Here is a 20,422-nt window from a genome sequence, read left to right as displayed (position 1 = left end):
GATGCAGCTGAGCAAGTACCTGAGGGCCTGAGAGCAAGAAAGCGGACCCTGCCTACTGCAGATGGCAGCAGGGGGCAGCATGGCCAGAGCAGTGCTGGAAAGCTTACCCTTGTGGTGTGGATAAGGGAGAAGCAGTGTGCTGACCAGCTCAGCTACCACCAAGATCCACCTCTCTGAGTTGGCCACCCCAAAATCTCTATCATCTGTAAATGGTTGGGACACATGAAAGGGCCAGTCCTACTGATCCAAAACTGCAGGATGTCCATGACACAGAGCAACAATGGGATAACCAGAAGTCCTGGTGATGACCCAATATTGATGGTGTCACATGGTCTTTGAGCATGAGCCAGACTAATGACTTATCGCAATAAACATTTGCAAATGAAGAAGCGCAGACAGAGGGATCTACTGTGGGACACACTGTGACATACCACAGCTTCTACAATGAGATGTTTTCTATACTTTGTTTTAGTTTGTGTGTTGTTTTTTGTTGTTTTTGTTTTTTGAGGGGAAGGTTGAAAGAGCAAAGGACAGATGCGATGGGGATGGGGAAAGGAGTGGGAATATGGTGCATGATTATAGAACTAACAAAGAATCAATAAAAAGTTTTAAAAGTTTTAAAAATACAAAGTTCTACACAGTTCCAAGACAGCCAAAGCTACAAAGAAAGACCTTATCTTAAAACAGACAAATAAAATACAAGAAAAACAAAAAACAAAACAACAAAAAATAATGTCAACTCTGGAGTCTGAATGCCTGAACTCAAATCCAAATCTTAGGTCTTCTCATTTCAATATGTGTAAATAGATAACTTCTTATCCTTTGGTGCTATTAACCATGAATAATAATCACAGCAATATCAGAAAAACTGTAGATTTAATATATATAACATGTTATTACAGTTTTACATAGCACTCAATAATGAGATCATGCTATGAATTACTATGAATATTATAAAGTACATATATCAAGGGTAAACCTTTACAATTTAGAAAACAAAGGCTAGCCCAAGATTCATCATCACCGAAGTGGCTGTGCTTCACTGTTCTATGTGACATTCTTGGAGCATCTCATATAAGCAGAGAATATTCCTTGCTTTACTAAGAAAGGGAGCACTTACTAACACTAGTCCTATCATTAAAATATCACTCCAAGAGGAATGTCATTCTGAAGAAAGCATAGTACACTTTCAGAATGAGTAACAAATTATGAAGCTCCACCCCTTGTCCATTTTTACCATCAGAAAATGGATGAGCCGGTGTCACATCTGAGCCAGCGAAGAGTGATGAGACTTCCGACTGGGTAGCAGGTTTTACTCTAGTAGTCTTCTTCTCTCCTTGTTTCCCTTTGGCCCAGAATCTCATCTTTGTTCTCTGAGGTCTGTTTTTAAAACAAAATACAGGTAAAATGGAAATCAGATGTCTCCGTAATACTTGTGTTTCCTCTTAAGCTTCTACACTCTTCATATGTAGTAGTCTGTTTGAACTTCAATATTCAAACCCTTGGGTGGAAACATGCTAGGCAAAACTTTTGAGCCATACTCTCAACTCTTCATCTTGAATACAAGTTAAATCATTTGGTAAGTCTCAAAACAGTGAAACTAGAATTCCAACTTAAGCTTCCTGATGGCAAACTGCCATCTTTTCATTGTTATAGCTCAAATGTAGCTTCAAACAAAGAAAACTCATTCAAATAAATCATTGTTAATTACTAACCACTCTAAAAAAGATGTTCCTTTATACTGTTAGCAATTTCTTCCTGGTCTGTCAATAGAAATCTTAAATTTTACTCACAGAAATCATGATTTCAATGTAATTTTAAACGTTTTCACTCATTAGCACTATAATTAGCCACAGACACTACTTATTTGAACATTTGCTAAGAGCAGTGATGAGTACTATTACTTTAATCACACTTTTCATATCAGGTTAAACATCGATGAAAAGTCTGAATCCCAACTGCTCTAAAATACAAAACATGAGAGCTGATGAGGGCAGAAGTGAAAAACTCACCTAAGTGACAGGTCATAAATGAACTAACTATACAAAAAAAAAGTATAAAATCATCCACCACCTATGTGTATAAGGTGTAAATTAACTATAAATAACTTGTTAGTACATTTAGCTCCTATTCCACTATGCTCCACTATGCATATGCAAATATTTCCCAAAGTATTAAAAAATCTGAAAACACTTTCTAGTCCTAAGCATCCTTGATACTTTCAGGTGTTGTAAATATTTTTCTATTTAGGAATAGAAATATTTCACCATGAAAACCTGTAAGTTGGGCAATGGTGGTACACACCTTTAATTCCAGCACTTGGGATACAGAGGCAAGTGGATCTCTGTAAGTTCGAGGCCAGCCTAGTCAAGAGTGAGTTCCAGTACAGCCAAGGCTGCACAGAGAAACCCTTTCTCAAAAAAACAAAAAACTATAAATATTGACTTCCTTGTTTTTAATTGCTGAGTAATATTCCATTGTGTGAATGTACCACAATTTCTGTATCAATTCTTTGGCTGAGGGACATCTAGGTTGTTTCCAGATTCTGGGTATCACGAATAAAGCTGCTATGAACATAGTTGAGCAAATGTCCTTGTTGTATGGTTGAGCATCTATCCGATATATGCCCAGGAGTGGTATAGCTGGATCTTGAAGAAGCACTATTCCTAATTTTCTGAGGGAGCACTAGATTGATTTCCAAAGTGGTTGTACAAGTTTACATTCCCACCAGGAATGGAGGAGGGTTCCCTGTTCTCCACAAATTCTAGAGCATTCTAGAGTTTTTTATCTTAGCCATTCTGATGGGTGTAAGGAAATCATGAAATTTGCAGGCAAATGGATGGGACTAAAAAAGATCATCCTGAGTGAGGTGATCCAGAAGCAGAAAGATACACATGGTATATACTCACTTATGATGGATATTAGCCATATAATAGAGGATAAACATACTAAAATCTATTGTCCTAAAGTAGCTAAACAACAAGGAGGACCCTAGGAAAGATGCTTAATCCTCATTCAGAAGGGCAAACAGTATAGACATCGGAAGCAGGAGAAGACAGGGAACAGGGCAGGAACCTACCACAGAAGGCCTCTGAAACAATCTACCCAGCAGGGTATAAAAGCAGATGCTAAGACTCAACCAAACTTGGGCAGAGTAGGAGACAGACAGACCTGAAGGGGACAGGAGCTCCACAAGTAGACCAACAGAGCCAAAAAACCTAGGCCCAGGGGGTCCTGCAGAGACTGATACTCCAACGATGGACCACACATGGAGAGGACCTAGACCCCCGCACCGATGTAACCCATAGGCTCAGTCTCCAACTGGGGTCCCTAGTAAGGGGAGCGGGGACTTTCTCTGGCATGAACTCAGGGGCAGGCTCTCTGATCACCTCCCCATGTGGGGTGCAGCCCTACCTAGCTACAGAGGAAGACAATGCAGCCAGTCCTGATGAGACTTGATAGACGAGGGTCAGATAGAAGAGGAGGAGGATTTCCTCTATCAGTGGACTAGGGGAAGGGCATAGGGGGAGAAGATGGAGGGAGGATGGGACTGGGAGGAGATGAGGGACAGGGCTACAGCCAGGATAAATTGTAATAAATGAAAAATAAATAAATAAACCTTGAGTGACTTTTCTAAAATTAATCCTCCGGTGAGAATTGTTCCTACCATGATATATACAAGTATTTTATCTATTTGCTTGTTAGTGTTTGTTTATTGTTATGGGAACTGAGCCTCTGGCATCCTACATGCTAGGCAAGCACTCTACCACTGCAGTGATTTGAAAGAGCAATGCCCTCACCGACTCCCTTGGGTTCATGTATTGAATACTTGGGTCTCCTGGTGGCACTACTGGATGGGTTGTGGAAACACCGAGAGGCAGCATTACTGCAGTAAGTCACTGCAGGCACACTTTGTTTATAGTCTTGCCCCACTTCTCGTCCATTCTCTGCTTCCTGCTTGCTGTCACAGATGTGAGTGATCACTTTCCCAATCAAGCTGTGATGCCTTCCTTCCATGCTGGACTCTTTCTTATCCCTTTGGAACTATAAGCTAACATCAACTTTTCCTTCCATAAATTGCCTTGATCATGGTGTTTTACGACAGCAAATGTAAAGTAACTAATGCAACACTGAACTCCATCTGTCTCTCTTCTGTTCTTTTATTTTGTGACAGCATCTCACAAGTTGTTCTGGCAGACCTTAAGCTCTATAGCTCCAGCAACCTCTGAACTTGTGTTCATCCTACCTCACCCTCAAGTAACGGGGATTAGTGGTGGTGTGCCATCAGGCTGGACAGTTTGCTATACTATAATGACTCTTTATATATAGATGTCTCTTTTCATGAAAATCAATGAAGTACACTGAAATGCTAGCAGCTCACATGTACTATATATTCTAACTTTATACTGGGGGTTTTAATTTGTAAAATAATTTGTGAATGAACATAAAAATTGAATTTGAAAAATTTCAACACCTACTAGGCAACAAGCCTATATCTTGTTCTGGATTTTAGTGAAACTAGTTTGAGTGTCTCTCCATTTAATTTGATGTTGGCTATTGACTTGCTAAATATTGCCTTTACTATCTTTAGGTATGTCCCTTGTATCCCTGATCTCTCAAGACTTATCATAAAAAGGTGCTGAATTTTATCAAAGGCCTTTTCAGAATCTAACGAGATGATCATATGGTTTTATTCTTTCAGTTTGTTTATATGGTGGATTACAATGACAGATTTTTGTATGCTGAACCTCTTCCTGGGTAGAGGAAATAGAACAGATACTACAGATGGACTGGGGGCAGGCAGGGGAAGATGTAGGAAGACAGTACTGGAGAGAAGACAACTGGAATTGGCTAGGTAGGAAGACTCTCAGAGATGAGCTAGAAATCTAGTGCAATAGAAAGTCCCGGGAATCTCTGAGGGTAACCCTAGTGTGTGTGTGGGGGGGGGGTGGAACAGGTAAACCAACCATCTCCTATAACCAGGCAAGACTTCCATTACAGGGATTAGAACACTAATGCAGCTTTAAAACTTCCAACCTACAATTTGTAGGTTTGTCCTGCCTACAAAATGTGCTGTGGTAAAAGTGGTGTAGAAATTGGGGGAGAGGCCAACTAGTGACTAGTCCCGCTTGAGACCCACGCCATGAGAGAGAGCCCAACCCTGACATGGCCTGAAGGGCCAGGAACCAGAGGCTAGATAGATAGCCCAGAGACATAGGATAGAACCAAACATGACTGGCACACACAAAAAAAGTCAATTAAATGATGCCTAATGATATTCTGCTGTACTCATAGACTGGTGCTTAGTCCAACTGTCACCAGAGAGGCTTCTTCCAGCAAATGATTGAAACAGACACAGAGAACCACAGTCAAACATTATGTGGAGCTCTAGTAGAATCCTGCAGAAGAAGGAGAGGAAGAAGAGTAGGAGTCGGAGGGGTCAGTGATGTCACAGGAGAACCCAAAGACTCAACTAACCTGGGCTCATAGGGGCTCAGAGCAACTAAACTGACCATCAGGGAGCCTAGATGGTACTGATTTAGGCCCTCCACATACATGTTACAGTTGTGTAGCTTGGACTTCTACTGGGATTCCTAACAGTGGGTGCAGGGCTGCCTCTGATGCTTCTGTAACCCTGTTATTACCACTGGGTCACCTCATCCAGTCTTACTAGGGGGGAAGGTGCCTAGACTTACTGCAAGTTGATATGCCATGTTTGGTTGATGTCTTTGGGAGGCCTGCCTTTTTCTGAAAGGAAATGGGGGAGTAGACAGGAGGAGGCACAGCAGGGGAGCTGGGAGGCCTTGGAGGAGAGGAAGGAGGAAAAAACTGCAGTCAGGATGTAATATATGGGGGGGGCGGAGAAGAAAGGGAGGGATGGAGGGATAGATAGACAAGTAAAAGAAGATGATGATGACGACAGCGCACTTTTACTGTTACAATGGAAATACCTTTTAAAGTACAAGCCTACTTTTATCCATTACAGTTTTCAGTCCTTACTGGGGCGTCAGTTCTATGAAATTTGGTTGCATTGGGTTTTTTTTTCCCCCTTGAGGCAAAGTCTTACCGTGTTGTCCAGGTTGACCTCCAACTTTATATTCTCTACCCTCCACCTCTTGAATGAATGCTGGGATTACAAGTATGTGTCACCACACCCAGCCCAATTTATTTTAGAAAGAGTTTGCTCCTCTACATTTTTTCTTCGTTATTAAGTAACTGATGTTTTAAACTTCCTTATCTAAACTGATGTTAGAACTTCCTTATCTCATTTATGTATTTTTCTTTTAGGAAAACTTTCTGAGATATATTCTTTACTTTCCTGCCTTCTCATTACAATTTTGTATTATTAGTAGTAGTAGTAGTATTAGTATTAGTATTAGTATGTGTTGCCAAGTGTTCTCCTCAGTTACACTCCATCTTCCTGAAATGAAGTCTCTCACTGAACTTGAAGTTTACCAATTTGGCTAACTGGCCTGAGCAGTAAGCTCCAAGGATCTACTGTCTCTTGCCCCTGCCACTAGAGACACAGCTGTAGCTCCATACCTGGATTTTTTTTTAATTTATTTTTTATATTAATTAGTTTATTCATTTTGCATCCCAGCTGTAGGCCCTTTCCTCATTCCCTCCCAAGCCCACCTTCCCTCCCTCATCTCCTCCTATTCCCTTCTCCAAGTCTACTGATAGGGAAGGTCCTCCTCCCCTTCCATCTGCCCCCAGCCTATCAGGTATCATCAGGAATGGCTGCATTGTCTTCCTCTGTGGCCTGGCAAGGCTGCTCCCCACTCACGGGGAGGTGATCAAAGAGCCAGCCACTGAGTTCATGCCAGAGACACCCTCTGTTCCCCTTACTAGGCCACCACTTGAAAACTGAGCAGCCATGGCTACATCTGTGCAGGGGTTCTAGGTTATCTCCCTGCATGGACCTTGGTTGGAGTATCAGTCTCAGAAAAGACCCCTGTGCCCAGATTGTTTGGTTTTGTTGCTCTCCTTGTTGAGCTCCTGTTCTCTCCAGGTCTTATTATCTCCCCCTTCTTTTATAAGATTCCCTGCTCTCTGCCCAAAGTTTGGTTATGAGTCTCGGCATCTGCTTTGATACCCTGCCGGGTAGAGTCTTTCAGAGGCCCTCTGTGGTGTCCTGTTTCCTGTTTTCTCCTTCTTCCAATGTCCATCCGGTTTGTCTTTCTGAGTGACATACCTGGATTTTTTGTGTGTGATGAAGATCTAAACTCAGGTCTTCATACTTGCTTAGTAGCACTTTATCCATTAAGCTGCTAGCCTCTAACACATTATCACTTTTAATTTTCAGAAATTATTTTTACTTTGAATGTTTTTTTCATAAAGTTTTGTTTCAGCTATATTAATTTATGTAGAATTTTCATTATTAATTGTATCTACTGGTTTTGAAGTTTTCTATCTTGTAAATTTTTGTTTTTCTTAAATGTATGATCACTGATATCTAATTATGACTAAACATGAGGTTTAAAGTGTTGCTTGGAACCTCTAGTGTGCACTAGCAGAGCTCCTAAACCATGACTTCCTTATAGGGTTATCTGGCTGGTCAATTTTGCAAGGAAATCCCTTCTAACTGTTCCTCAACAGATGAACAAAGTCCCCAAAACTCTTTGAACCATCTGCTCAAAGGGTATAAAAACATTACTTAGCAAAGAAAAAGAAAGAGCTGAGAGATTTAAGCATTTAATGTGTAAAATTCATTTAAAAAAATACAGGGGATAGGTCAATAGGTACAGTGTTTGCATGAAACCCTGAGTTCAGTCCCCAGAGCCCTTGGGTGTGGCCTTGCAGGCTTATAATTCCAGTACTGCAGGGGTGGAGACAGGGAGATTCCTGGAGCTAGCTGCTGTCCAGTCTAGCCAGACCAGCAAGCCCAAGAACTCAGTAACAAACCTATCTCACGAAACACAGTAGCTAGCACCTGAATGGCCTATGACCCTCACATACATACACCTGCACTCAAGCACACATATACCAGTACATTCATGCATCACATCACACAGACATTAAAAATAAAAATAAAAAGAACCCAAATACTTGGCCCACACCTTAAAAATATTGGGCAAACTTGCTGGCAGCTGTGGTGTAGTCCTTTAATCCCAGCACATGGAAGGCCAGAGGCAGGTGAATCTCTGTGAGTTCGAGACCAGGCTGGTCTACAGAGCAAGTTCCAGGACAGCCAAAGATACAGAGAAACACTGTCTGGGGTGGAATATTGGGTTAGCTTAAGTCTGGAGATCTTCTGCTTTCATCTTTTCCTAAAAAATAGCTCATTATTTTCTGCTAAGAATAGAGAGGGCCAGTTAGCCACCTATATGTGTCCTTCTCAGTTTTGCCTACTTGGTTAACATTGAGCCTTTTCTCACCTACTGAGACATTGACATGTTTGATTTTTCTCTCTTGTTTCATCCTTTGTGGTCATTTGGGCAAATGAAGTGAAAATTAAATTTACGTATTTAACTATCTCTAATTATATGCCCTTTAATCTATTCAATCTTCTTTTTCAATTCTTATTTGTGGTATAATCTTTACTGGTCTTAAGTCCCTTGTAAATCCCTCTTAGTCTATAAAAAGTGTTCTACAATTAAGATTTTTTTTTTCTTGAACATAGCTTGACATCTTTCTTTAGACAGGGTCCAGATGCTTATATAATTTTTTTTAAAGATGTCTAATTAAAAATAAAAAGTCCATGAATTCTGTGTGTTTGGGTGTATACACATACAAAAACCTGTGTATACAGATGAACATCCCTGTGTGTACTAGAGGCCAACAGAGGATGTTAGGTGTCCTGCTCTACCACTCTCTTCTCTTATACCCTGAACCTGGAGCCTAGACTACTGACTAGCAAGCCCCAGTGATGCTCCTGTCTCTACCCCTTCCACAGTGTTGGGGTTACAGCTGTGAGCATGATCATGCACACGCATACACACACACACAAATAGGTATGAGTATGAGTGCTTTAAAAGCCTGCCATGTGTGTATGTGCACCACAGAAGGCCTAGTATCCTTGGAGGTCACATTAGGGCTTTGGAGTCTCTGAAACTGAAGTTAAAACAATTTTGAGCCACAATATGGATGTTGAGAACTGAACACAGGTCCTCTGAAAAAACAGTCTGTGCTCATAACTGCTAAGCCATCTCTTTAGCACCAGACGTTTGTGTGTGGGTATTTCCTTAATTCAGGCCCTCAATCTTCCAGAGCAACTCCTCTTCTGTGCTACATGCAGCGCAGCTACACCCCAGCTCCCCAACGAGCACTCCAAAAGAACAAAATTATTTTCTGAAAATATTTTCATTTTGGTTTTTTGAGACAGAGTTTCTCTGTGTAACAAAGCTCTGGCTGTCCTAGAACTCAAAAATATTCTCCTAAAGCACTTAGTGCAGAATATATCACAAGTCCAAAGCTAAATCAATCTCATCCTATCTAATCTTTCTCCTTTTACAATACAGTACTATTAATGATTAAGAACCTTCCCCCAATCATACTGCTATCCACACAAGAAGATAAAGCTCAGTGTGTGTGTGTGTGTGTGTGTGTGTGTGTGTGTGTGTGTGTATAAAGTACTTGGTAATACTGTTACTTATTTCTTACATTTTAAAGGAAAAGCTGCTGGGGCATGGCACCACCTTCCAGTAACACACTAAAGTGAAAAACACAAAGGGAAAGTGGAGTGGCACCTGCTATGTGTGCCCTAGGCCTTTAGAAAACATGCAGGTGTTCCTCTGGCCACATACAAGGGAATCTATAAAGGGTGATAATGCAGACACCAAGGGAATGAGCACTGTTAAAAAAGAAATGCCTCACAATTTAGCATGGCGAAACAGGAAGATTATAAATCATCCAGCATGCCATGGGCATCATTATAAACAAGCAAGATAAGGGCAAGATTCTTGCAAAGAGAGATGATGCAAGAACTGATCCTATTAAGCACTCCAGGAGACAGCTTCCTGAAATAGGTGAAGGAAAATGACCAGAAAAAAACAATGCCAAATGAAGCACCAGCCTGCTCTACAAGAGAAGCACACTGTATGTGAATGGAAAGGTTAGTTGCCAGAGTCCAAGGCCTTTGAATTCAAGGCTTAGTCTACAAAGGGAAATAAAGAGAGCTAGATTGTAAAAATTTTTTTAAAGCAAATTTATTTAATTTAAAAACTCAATGTATCAATTATGCAAAGAGATCATTGAAGTTATTATATTATTCAGGGCTGGAGAGATGGCTCAGCTGTTAAGACCCAGCTGTTAAGCTGGGTCTTCCAGAGGACCCAGGTTTGATGCCTACCACCCTCATGGTAGGCATATAACTCCAGTCATTAACTCCAGTTCCAGGGACCTGTCACCCTCACATAGACACACATGCAGACAAAACACCACTGCAAGTAAAATGATAATAAATTAAAAAAAAATTAAAAAATTAATATCATACCTTATGTCCAAATCTGAAGACTTCTGTCTTACTGCCAATTTAGTAATCTCTCCTTGAGACATAGCCTTATGGAGCCTTGCTTGTTCATCAACTGAAGAAAAGCGTTGTGATGTCTGTAGGAATTACACATGGAAAGACTTAAAACCAAGTAAATGTATTATAGCATGACTGAATTACAATTCAGTAGCCTTCAGTTCACATTTCCTGGCAAGTTAGCAAGAATCTCATCAGGTAAGTTAGGAAGACAGTCAAGACCTTTCAAAAATAAACTCAGAAAAATCTGAGGCTAAGAAATATGATAACAATCATTATTATCTTTTACACCTCTTTTTATTTGTACCTCAAGGTGGAGATTCTTTTTGTGGGTTATAGATTATTGTTATATTCATTCAAATTAAAAAACAAACAACAAACAAAAACCCAGGTCACACAGAAGAAAAACCAATTTATGTCATCAAACTAGAACTTCAATTTCATGTAACAATTAGTGTACCCCCTCTAAGGACAATTAATTCTGAGAATTCTTGTTACTCATTCAACTAATTTCCTTGTATTTCATCTGTGAAAATATCCTGTAGTTTTTTTGATATGCTTGACTATGGCACAAAAATCAGGCAATACCCAGAGTTCTTAAATACAGATGTCTGTGGCCAATACAGCATACAGGAAATCCATATCTAATGTACAAAAAGTCAGAGACAGCAGGTTTTAAGACAACTGGTGAGAAACAAAGAAAGCAGGTGGCTTACACCTGCATCTACTTATTGCTTCAAGATGTTACTAGTTTCTGTGCTGTGACAAAGAGAGGGGGAACCCAGGTAAAACTTGCGAGGTATCTTTTGCTGAACACATTAAAATAAAAGTTCATGGCAATCAAAGTGACCAGCAGTACTGGGGAGGAAAGAAAGATAGAAGAACTCTGTAGATCTAGAAAAAGTTCTCTTTGCATATTTGGATTAGTACTAATCAATAGCTTTGTATGTGAAAACAACAGGAGACCGAAGATATAACCATCTGAAGTGATTAAAGGTAAGGTTGGCAGTAATGCCAGTGCCCAGGGGCCAGGACCTGAACTTCATGCTGCACAGGCCACTAAGGATACAGATGAACTTGCCTTAGTAGTCAAGAATAATTTGCCTTTCCAACTGACTACTGTTAGGGTCTACCGATTTTGAAGGCCCTGAAAATTATCAAACTGTTGTTTCCAGAACAAAGCTCTGGAATATTACCAGAAAACTATAGTATACAAAATATTAACTGAAAGGAAAAAAATAAATCCTTCAACTAACCAGAAAAAAAAAATCACAATGTAAACTACATAAGTTTTAATAAGAGAACTATAAAGTAGAAATATATGTTCCTTAACATAAAGAAGTAGAAATAAATATATGTTCCTTAAAGATAAAATAAGCCATTTACATTGATTGAATTGCTGTTCGATTTGAAGGATACTAAAATAGTAATAATTATACTCTACATGATGAAAAAGGGAAATTGAAAACAAAAATTTATGGAAAAGACTCAAGCTTCCAGAGATGACACCTGAATATCAATTTTACAAAAGAATTCTTCCTACCACATATTATCTAATTACATTTCTACAAAGTTCGAGAATAGTGGTTGTTTCTGAGAGTAGTGTAAAAAGAGGGAAATTGAGCAGAAACATGAGAAAATTGTTGATATTAAAGAAATTTTGATACTTGAAGCATAGGTTTCATAGTTGTAAACATAGTCCTCAAAACAGCAAACTGTCAAATGAAGATTTGTACCTGTCACTGTAAATCCTAGACCTCAATTATAATGTTAATTATATTATAGACCTCAATTACAATGTTAATTATATTATCAAGTCAATAACAATGTAATCATACAGTCAATTTTACAAGGATAAAAGTTGTAGCACTTAGTATGTGGTTCAAAAGAATATATCACTACCTAAAAACTATGTTCCTCACAAAAATATTAAAGTCAAATATTAGTCTAACACTAGAATTACGTGGGCACTTAAAGCACATGCGCATGTGTATAAGCTTTATTTTTGTTTCAAATTCATAGAGATTGCCAATCAGGAGGTTTACTGTTTACCCTTGCTTGGGATAAAGAATAACATAATGTTGCAGGTATAGAATAAAATGGAAGATGACTGGTAATGGGATACAGATACCGAAAGTGCAGAAAGATTTCAGAGTAAGTAAATGTGAGTACTGAGAGTGAACATGTATGACCTATCAAAAAACAAATGTAATCAATAAAAAAAGATAAAATTAACTTGAAAATAACTTAAAAGGGATCAAGGAAGAAAAAAGCACAAAATTTTAATAGAGAAAATAATAAAGAATATAAAATAAAAATAATAAGGGAGAAAAAAACCATCAGAGGTAAAACAAGACAGGCAAAGAAGAAAGAAAGAAAAACCAAAATACCAAAGCAAAAACCATTATTAATACCTGAAGTTCCTAAACAAGAGAAACAAAATAATGGAACTTGGCTAGTAAATATTAAGATAACTTTTCAAAAGACAAAATAAGACAAGCTTTTAGATACAGAGTCTAGTGGATAAAACGGATCACTAATCTATAAGGATCAACTTGAAATCATATCCTACACTTACACAAGAAGTCTGAGAACCTCCAAACTAAAAGATCAAATGAATCACTAATATAAGAGAGTTAGAATGGCAATAGAGAATACTACATAAAGAAAGATATCAAGAAAACAACATTTTCAAAAAAACTCCGCGACAGCAGTGGTGAAGCACTGACTTAAAATCTGGATTTAAATTATGGATTTATTTTGAATTGAAGAAAATTTATCGTACTTTGTGGGCACAGGCGCTTTACTTGGATGCGTGCCATGTGCATCCTAGAACTGAGGTAATGGGCTTTTGTAAACCGGGATGCGTGTGCTCTCAGCTGTGCATGCCTTAGAGGACCTCCTAGAACTGAGGTAATGGGCTTTTGTAAACCGGGATGCGTGTGCTCTCAGCTGTGCATGCCTTAGAGGACCTCCTAGAACTAAGGTAATGGGCTTTTGTAAACCGGGATGCGTGTGCTCTCAGCTGTGCATGCCTTAGAGGACCTCCTAGAACTGAGGTAATGGGCTTTTGTAAACCGGGATGCGTGTGCTCTCAGCTGTGCATGCCTTAGAGGACCTCCTAGAACTGAGGTAATGGGCTTTTGTAAACCGGGATGCGTGTGCTCTCAGCTGTGCATGCCTTAGAGGACCTCCTAGAACTGAGGTAATGGGCTTTTGTAAACCGGGATGCGTGTGCTCTCAGCTGTGCATGCCTTAGAGGACCTCCTAGAACTGAGGTAATGGGCTTTTGTAAACCGGGATCCGTGTGCTCTCAGCTGTGCATGCCTTAGAGGACCTCCTAGAACTGAGGTAATGGGCTTTTGTAAACCGGGATGCGTGTGCTCTTAGCTGTGCATGCCTTAGAGGACCTCCTAGAACTGAGGTAATGGGCTTTTGTAAACCGGGATGCGTGTGCTCTCAGCTGTGCATGCCTTAGAGGACCTCCTAGAACTGAGGTAATGGGCTTTTGTAAACCGGGATGCGTGTGCTCTCAGCTGCTGAGCCACTTCTACAACCCTAAATCAAAGATTTAATGTACTCACGATGATTCCTCAAACATCAAGGCTACATAAAAGCCATGAAATTGAATACTTAAAAATCCTTCCTGAGTAACTACAGTCTGCTAGAAGAGTTTCATCTAAATAAATAAACTTAGTAGATCAAAGGTGAACACAAAGCTAGGACTTAGAGCAAGGTAATATTAAAGTACATGTTCTGACAAAGAAAAAAGCTCCCAAAACAGATATAAAGAAGATGAGGAGAGCAGAATGACTGGTGGTGTCACAGATGTGAATTAATAGGGTATTACTTATTGGTAACTGATTAGGTTGGGTACGGTTTTATTTTATTGTAAAAAATAAAAAGTTATAACTGACCTATCAGATCAATAAATAAAGACCTGACTCACCCATGAATGGAAAATACTTTAAATTTTATTCAAAGTAGGACTCAACTATATAGAAACATCTAAGTGAGGATAAAAGAAAGGGTCAAGCAAAAGTCTATCAAGTAAATGGAAGTAGTAAAGAAAAGAGAAACAGGTATTAACAAGAACTAAAAATAAAAAGCATTCAATCTGAGAGGGTGCTTCTTTAAATATTAAAAGCCACAATTAAGAAGGAATAGAAGATTTATCCTACCATTCTCAGCCTGAGACAGCTCAGTATACAAAATATAATGAAGACATCGGGGACTAGAGATGCTGAGCATATTTTGAAACTTTACACTCTGAGCAGAGTACTTTTATCAAATACTTATGGTTCATCACAAAAATTGTATTAGACAGCAAAGAATTCATTAATAAATCCCACCAATTATAAGCACTAGATATATAAAGATAAAATCAGAAACCAATGAAGTAGAAAACAAAAAAAAAAGCATAATAAATAAAAATTATAGCTCTTCGGAAAAGATGAGACAGACAATGATGTGCTATAATTTGGAAATGGTGTGACTCTCAAAGGTTTTTGTTTAAGATTTCAAAGCAACAGTGTTTAGACACAGGGCTTGAGGAAGGTGACTGTATCATTATCAGTCCATTGATAGACCCATAATGTGATGGCAGAGCTAGTGGGAGCAACTAGGCGACGGGGCTTGTCTTGGGAAGATACACCCTTACCCTTGTCAGCCATCACAAAGGATATATACTGCCTTGTCATAAAACCAAAGCAACAGAACCACCTGACTACAGCTATCATTTATGCTGCTACTTCAGGTAATTTTGTTACAGTTACGAAAATCTAGAACACGGCTAACTTAAAAATAAACACTGATCTAAAATATAAGAAATAGTCAAGTGGGTGCGGTGGCACAGGCCTAGCACCAGCACTCAGGAGGCAGAACTTTTTTTTCTTTGTCAGACATGCAATATAGTGATTTCTAGGAGTTCCAGCCCAGCCAAGCTATAGTGAGACACTGTCATAAAACACAAGGGGGAGGGAAGCAATCACTTACACACAGTGATTTTTAAAAAAAAAAAAAAAAGTTGTAAGAAATCATGTTCCAGACTTCTATGCAAATAAATATTTAAAGTTAGATGACCTGACTAACTTCATAAACAACAAAAAGTGAAGTTTACCAAGATTTATTACGTTAGGAAATACATTTTAAAAGACCAACTTCCTGGTCAAAGGGTGGTACACTCCTTTAATCCCAGCACTTGGGAGGCAGAGGCATAGGAATCTGAATCTCTGTGAGTTCCAGGTCAGCCTGTTCTACAAAGGGAGATCCAAAACAGCCAAGGCTATACAAAGAAACCCTGTCTCAAAAACAAAACAAACAAACAAAAAAGAACAACTTCTCTAAAGAAAGGAGAAAAAAAAAAAAACCCTTAGCAAGGAACTATGCCACAACAATAGCATTATTTTTAGGTGGTTTAAATCTGGATAATGGCAAGGAAAACAAACAAACAACTTAAGTGTAGATAGGTATGTTTCCTGTACTAATCTCATAGATAAGGAACATAAACAATTTTACTAATTCATCATATAGAAGATATATAGAAAGTCATCTTAAAAATGTAGCTTAGCAGAATATGCTCTTTTTTTTCCTTCTTGGGTAAACACCAAGGTGGTAGACATTTAAACCAAGGGAGGACAGCACACAGGGGGTATTTAAGAGGATAAAAGTCCCAGAGGCAGAAAACTGTAACTACTGCCTACCCTCCCCTGCAGCATCAATGATTATTAATTAACCATCTTGACATAATGTTTACCTCAAATTCCCTTTAGGTGATTAATCTGCAATTGTTTTAATCCTGTAAGATCAGTAACTTTAGAAATAAAAAGAGCAGATGGCCATTTCTGCTAAGAACTAATGCCATACTCCTTGGTTAGCATATATTGGTGATAACACTAATTTGTCCAGGGGGGGGAAATCGATTTTTTAGAAATTCATGTCCCCAATAAACTCAGATTTACTTTTAAAAAAAATGTGCACTTTGTAACTCCAACAAAAACGCTGAATAAACAGTAAGATTCATCATCACAGTAATGAGAGAATGTTAGAATATGACACATTTTCAAGATCAAGAGAAAAACACATTTAAAACCATCCCTTCCCTCCCTCCACACCCACACTTCACTAAGTATCTACTAGCTTATTCTACAAAGCAAAGCTGCTTCATGCAAGCATCCACCAGCAACCAGCACCACCACCTGTTCCTCAAACACGATCAAAGAGGACAGTAAGAGAGCTAGAGGTGACTAACACACTGTGCAGGAAGGTGTTCTACGACTACAGGCATGCAGTGACTGTCAAGCAGGTGAACAGAGGCTAAAACACCAAAAGGAGCCAAATGCTCCAAGCAGAAAGCCTGATTTTGGTTCATCCCAGCAAGAGTTCCCAGTGTGAATAGTATTCTACCACTGAAAGGACTAAGGATTGTCACAAAAGAAACTCAGGAACAAAGCAACAGTTATAAAGTGCTAAGTTCTTCCATAAACAATAAATCTCTATGAAATAGATCAAAATATATTTTTCAGTAAGATTTGTTTGTTCCACCGTAAAATTGTAACATATATAATTATTTATAACTCAAATATAGGGCACCTTCATAACCGTTACTAAATCCTACAGTCAAGAGACCTGAGCTCTATTTATACACATTAACAGAAGAGTACAAATCATTTCTAACTTCTGCAAGTTTCAGGTTTATAACTCATGTTGTTTTTCAGGGAGCAACATGTCCTGCACTTTGTTTGTTTTGGTCTCCACAGAATGTCAACATTACTACTTAAAAACGAAGTCTAAGAGATAAACACAATTAGGATATTTTAGAAACTTGAAGAAATCCTAATTGGGTGTAAACATAATCCAAGCCTAACAGTTTGAACCTCAAATATGTAATGACTCAAAGATCATCATAAACTTGCACAGTGAACAGACATTAAAGACTGGAGAACCAATTTATATAGGAAAATTAAAGAAACTACTTCATCAACCATCATGTTTTGGTTCCTATTAGACTTAGTTGAGTGGAATCTCTATACTGGCGTTTCCTAGAACGACCACAGATAAAATGTGAGCACGTGTGTGCACATGTGTATGTCTTCCTCTATCGTTCTACTTTTTCCAGAAAGAGTCTCAATCTGTAATCCTGGATAGCCTGGCCTGACAATTGGTATGTACACCAAGGTGGCCTCTGATACCCAAATGCCAAGTGCCGGGATTAAAGGCATAGGTCACATTGTCTGGCTTTATGGGGTTTTTGTTTTTTGTTTTGTTTTTAAGACAGAGTCTCTCGCTGAATCCAGAGCTTGGCCATGTGGTGAAGCTGACTAGCCAGAGCCCTTGGGATTCTCCTATCTAAGCTCTGACGTTAAGGGCTCACAGTAGCATGCTTGGCTTTTTACATGGATGCTAGGAGTCTAACCCCAGGACGATGAGCACCAAGCACATTACCTAGTAGCCATCATCCCAGTACAACGAATGAAACTCTTCACTTTAAGGTATGTACAAATACAATCATACATGTTAACATATTTACCTAATTGTGGTTCAGATGATAACAGAAGTTATATTCTTCGCCAAAATAAGTGTAGTTTTATTGAAACTTAACTAAAATGTCATGGTTTCTGGTTACACAAATCCACACCATATGCAGCCTACTATTTGGCTGGGTTAGTCCAGGACGGCACATCTCCCTCACTAAATTGCATGTGCCGAGCTTTGTCAGAGCTCAGGCCAGAGTTTTACAGGTACATTTCGTTTAGTGCTCTGAGACAGGATTTTGCTTTCTATTTTACCCTACCCTTCAACTCTGTAGTTCATGTTGGCATCAAAACCTGACAATCCTCTTGCCTCAGACTTATAAATGTGTGACCACATCCATCTTTGTCTTTGGTTTCTGAAAACATGGTCTCACTGCATAGTTCAAGCTGGTCTTGAACTTGAGGTAATTCTGTTCCACCATGCCCAGTTGAGTTATATAAAATGCATGTCTCTCTTCTATTACTGAACATAAGGAAGGCAGGAACTTTAAAGCTTCCCTACCTCTAACTGCTCAGTGAATAGTCTTTCAGTTAAAGTCCGAATTCATTAAGTAAGTATCTTACTCTATATACCAGGTCAGTAAAGCTATGACAAGTTCTGCATACTTATTAGAAATGACATGGCCTTTTTCACCTTCTTGTCTTTAATTGCTTTCACATGGCAATTGTCAAGTTAAGTATCTATAAGCAACAGAGACCATGATCTACAAAGTCTAAAATATTATCTGGCCCTTTACAAAAACAAAAATAAAAATTTTTTTTAAAACTTAGGATTCCTACTCTAGACCTTTAAAGGTATAATAGTCAACATTTCTACACAAGTGCTAATTTAAATAATCTTACTTTTGGCTAATTTATCATTTGATATGAACAGTTAAGGTGCCCCTAATTTGAGTACTATTACATTAGACTTAGCTTATGTTGCTGTGTTCACTGAGGCTTCTCATGTACAAGCCATTACATGGAAGAGGCTGTGAAGGTTAGCTGTAGATTAGCAAAGACTACTCCGAGCAGATCTGTTTGCTGTTTCTTTCTTATTGCTGTAAAAATTACCATTTCGGAGTCACTGTGAGAGGCCTGACCCAGGCTGGATACAGGCCCTAGCTCAGAGTGAGAAGCTTGGTCAAGGGAGAGAAGGGGCTCAATAATGTCATCGTAATCATCTTCCTCTGTATCCCCCTCCCCATCGGCAAAAGTACCTCTAGTCAAGAAATCGGAGCGCGTCCGCGCCATTCGAGCTTTCTTTTTATGGGCCGGTCTGGCAACCTGCTTGACCAAATGATAAAACAAATAACACAACAATGTTTTGTTTTTGTAATTTGGGAAAAGATGCCAATGAAAGAGGGCTCATGAATGTCTGGAAACTTCCCTCCGCCCCACCAAGCCCTGTCTATTAGCAGAAGTAACAGGGATGACCAAAAAGAATCCATATTCATTACTGTGAACAGCAGATAAGGATCCAAGCTAAGTCTACACTAGTCTTCCGCGGTGAGCTAAGTCACCCTCCACTGCCACAGGTCACACCAAAGTCACCTGAACAAACTGTCCTTTTTTTTTTTTTTTTTTTTTTTTTTTTTTTGCCTTAGCCTTAGCAACTTCTTTCTTTTCATATAATTTGTACTTTTAGGCACCATTCCTTGACTAATTATAAAAGGCTAGCCTACCGCTTCTTTCTCTAAAATCCCCTAAGAATAAAAGGGTACATATGGTGTTCTACCTACAAAAATAGTGAATTCCAAAATAATGTGCACCTCTTCTAATTAAAAGATAAATGGGATCCAATACTTACCCCTTGTTGCCCGGGCCCTGCTAACTTAGGTTTCCAAGCTGGTTCATCTTGTTTGTGGACTTGAGGATTTCTACTGCATACCCTTTAAATATAATAACAAGATTATATTTAATTCCTAGTAGATATTCCATTGAAGTAATCCTAAAGGATGGCATTAATTGTATATATTTTTTTGAAGCAGTGTCTCTCTATGTAGCTTTAGCTGTCCTGGAACTCACCAAGAACATCAGTCTAGCCTTGGACTCAGTGATCTGCCTGCATCTGCCTACTGGGTATTAGGATTAAAGGCCTGTGCGCCACTATACCCTGCTCTGAATTATAATTTAACAGGACAGAACAAGTCAGAAGCCCAGCAAATTCTATAAATAATTTAAGATCTGAATTATAATTTAACAGGACAGAACAAGTCAGAAGCCCAGCAAATTCTATAAATAATTTAAGATCTTAGTCAATTCCAAAACCTGATTTATTATATTTATTCTCATATAGAATGTGTATGTTTATGCAGGCATGCACATGGACATATAAGTACGCACTTGTATGTGTCTGTATGTCATCCTGTGAAAGCCAGAGGACAACACTAGGTGTCCTGTTGTGTTACTATGTGTCTTGTGTCCCTCAAGTACCTGGAGT

General features: G+C 38.9%; 1 protein-coding gene across 6 annotated transcripts in view; it reads right to left on the bottom strand.

Moving 5' to 3' along the window:
• Nucleotides 1–20,422, bottom strand: part of Myo9a (myosin IXA) — a 223,638-nt gene that overhangs the window by 39,732 nt on the left and 163,484 nt on the right. For 4 of the 6 annotated variants that reach the window (XM_060375378.1, XM_060375373.1, XM_060375386.1 and 1 more), the window contains 4 exons: nt 19,790–19,871; nt 19,054–19,266; nt 10,436–10,548; nt 1,238–1,380 (listed from right to left, as the gene is read on the bottom strand). In XM_060375378.1, coding sequence (XP_060231361.1) covers nt 1,238–1,380; nt 10,436–10,548; nt 19,054–19,266; nt 19,790–19,871 — 551 coding nt within the window. The remainder of the gene's footprint in view (nt 1–1,237; nt 1,381–10,435; nt 10,549–19,053; nt 19,267–19,789; nt 19,872–20,422) is intronic. The other 2 variants (XM_060375395.1, XM_060375398.1) reach the window with 1 other exon arrangement.

The sequence above is a fragment of the Meriones unguiculatus genome, chromosome 1 (genome assembly GCF_030254825.1).
Source record: "Meriones unguiculatus strain TT.TT164.6M chromosome 1, Bangor_MerUng_6.1, whole genome shotgun sequence".
In the NCBI taxonomy this organism is placed as follows: Eukaryota; Metazoa; Chordata; class Mammalia; order Rodentia; family Muridae; genus Meriones; species Meriones unguiculatus.
This window is presented reverse-complemented; position numbering and strand designations above follow the sequence as displayed.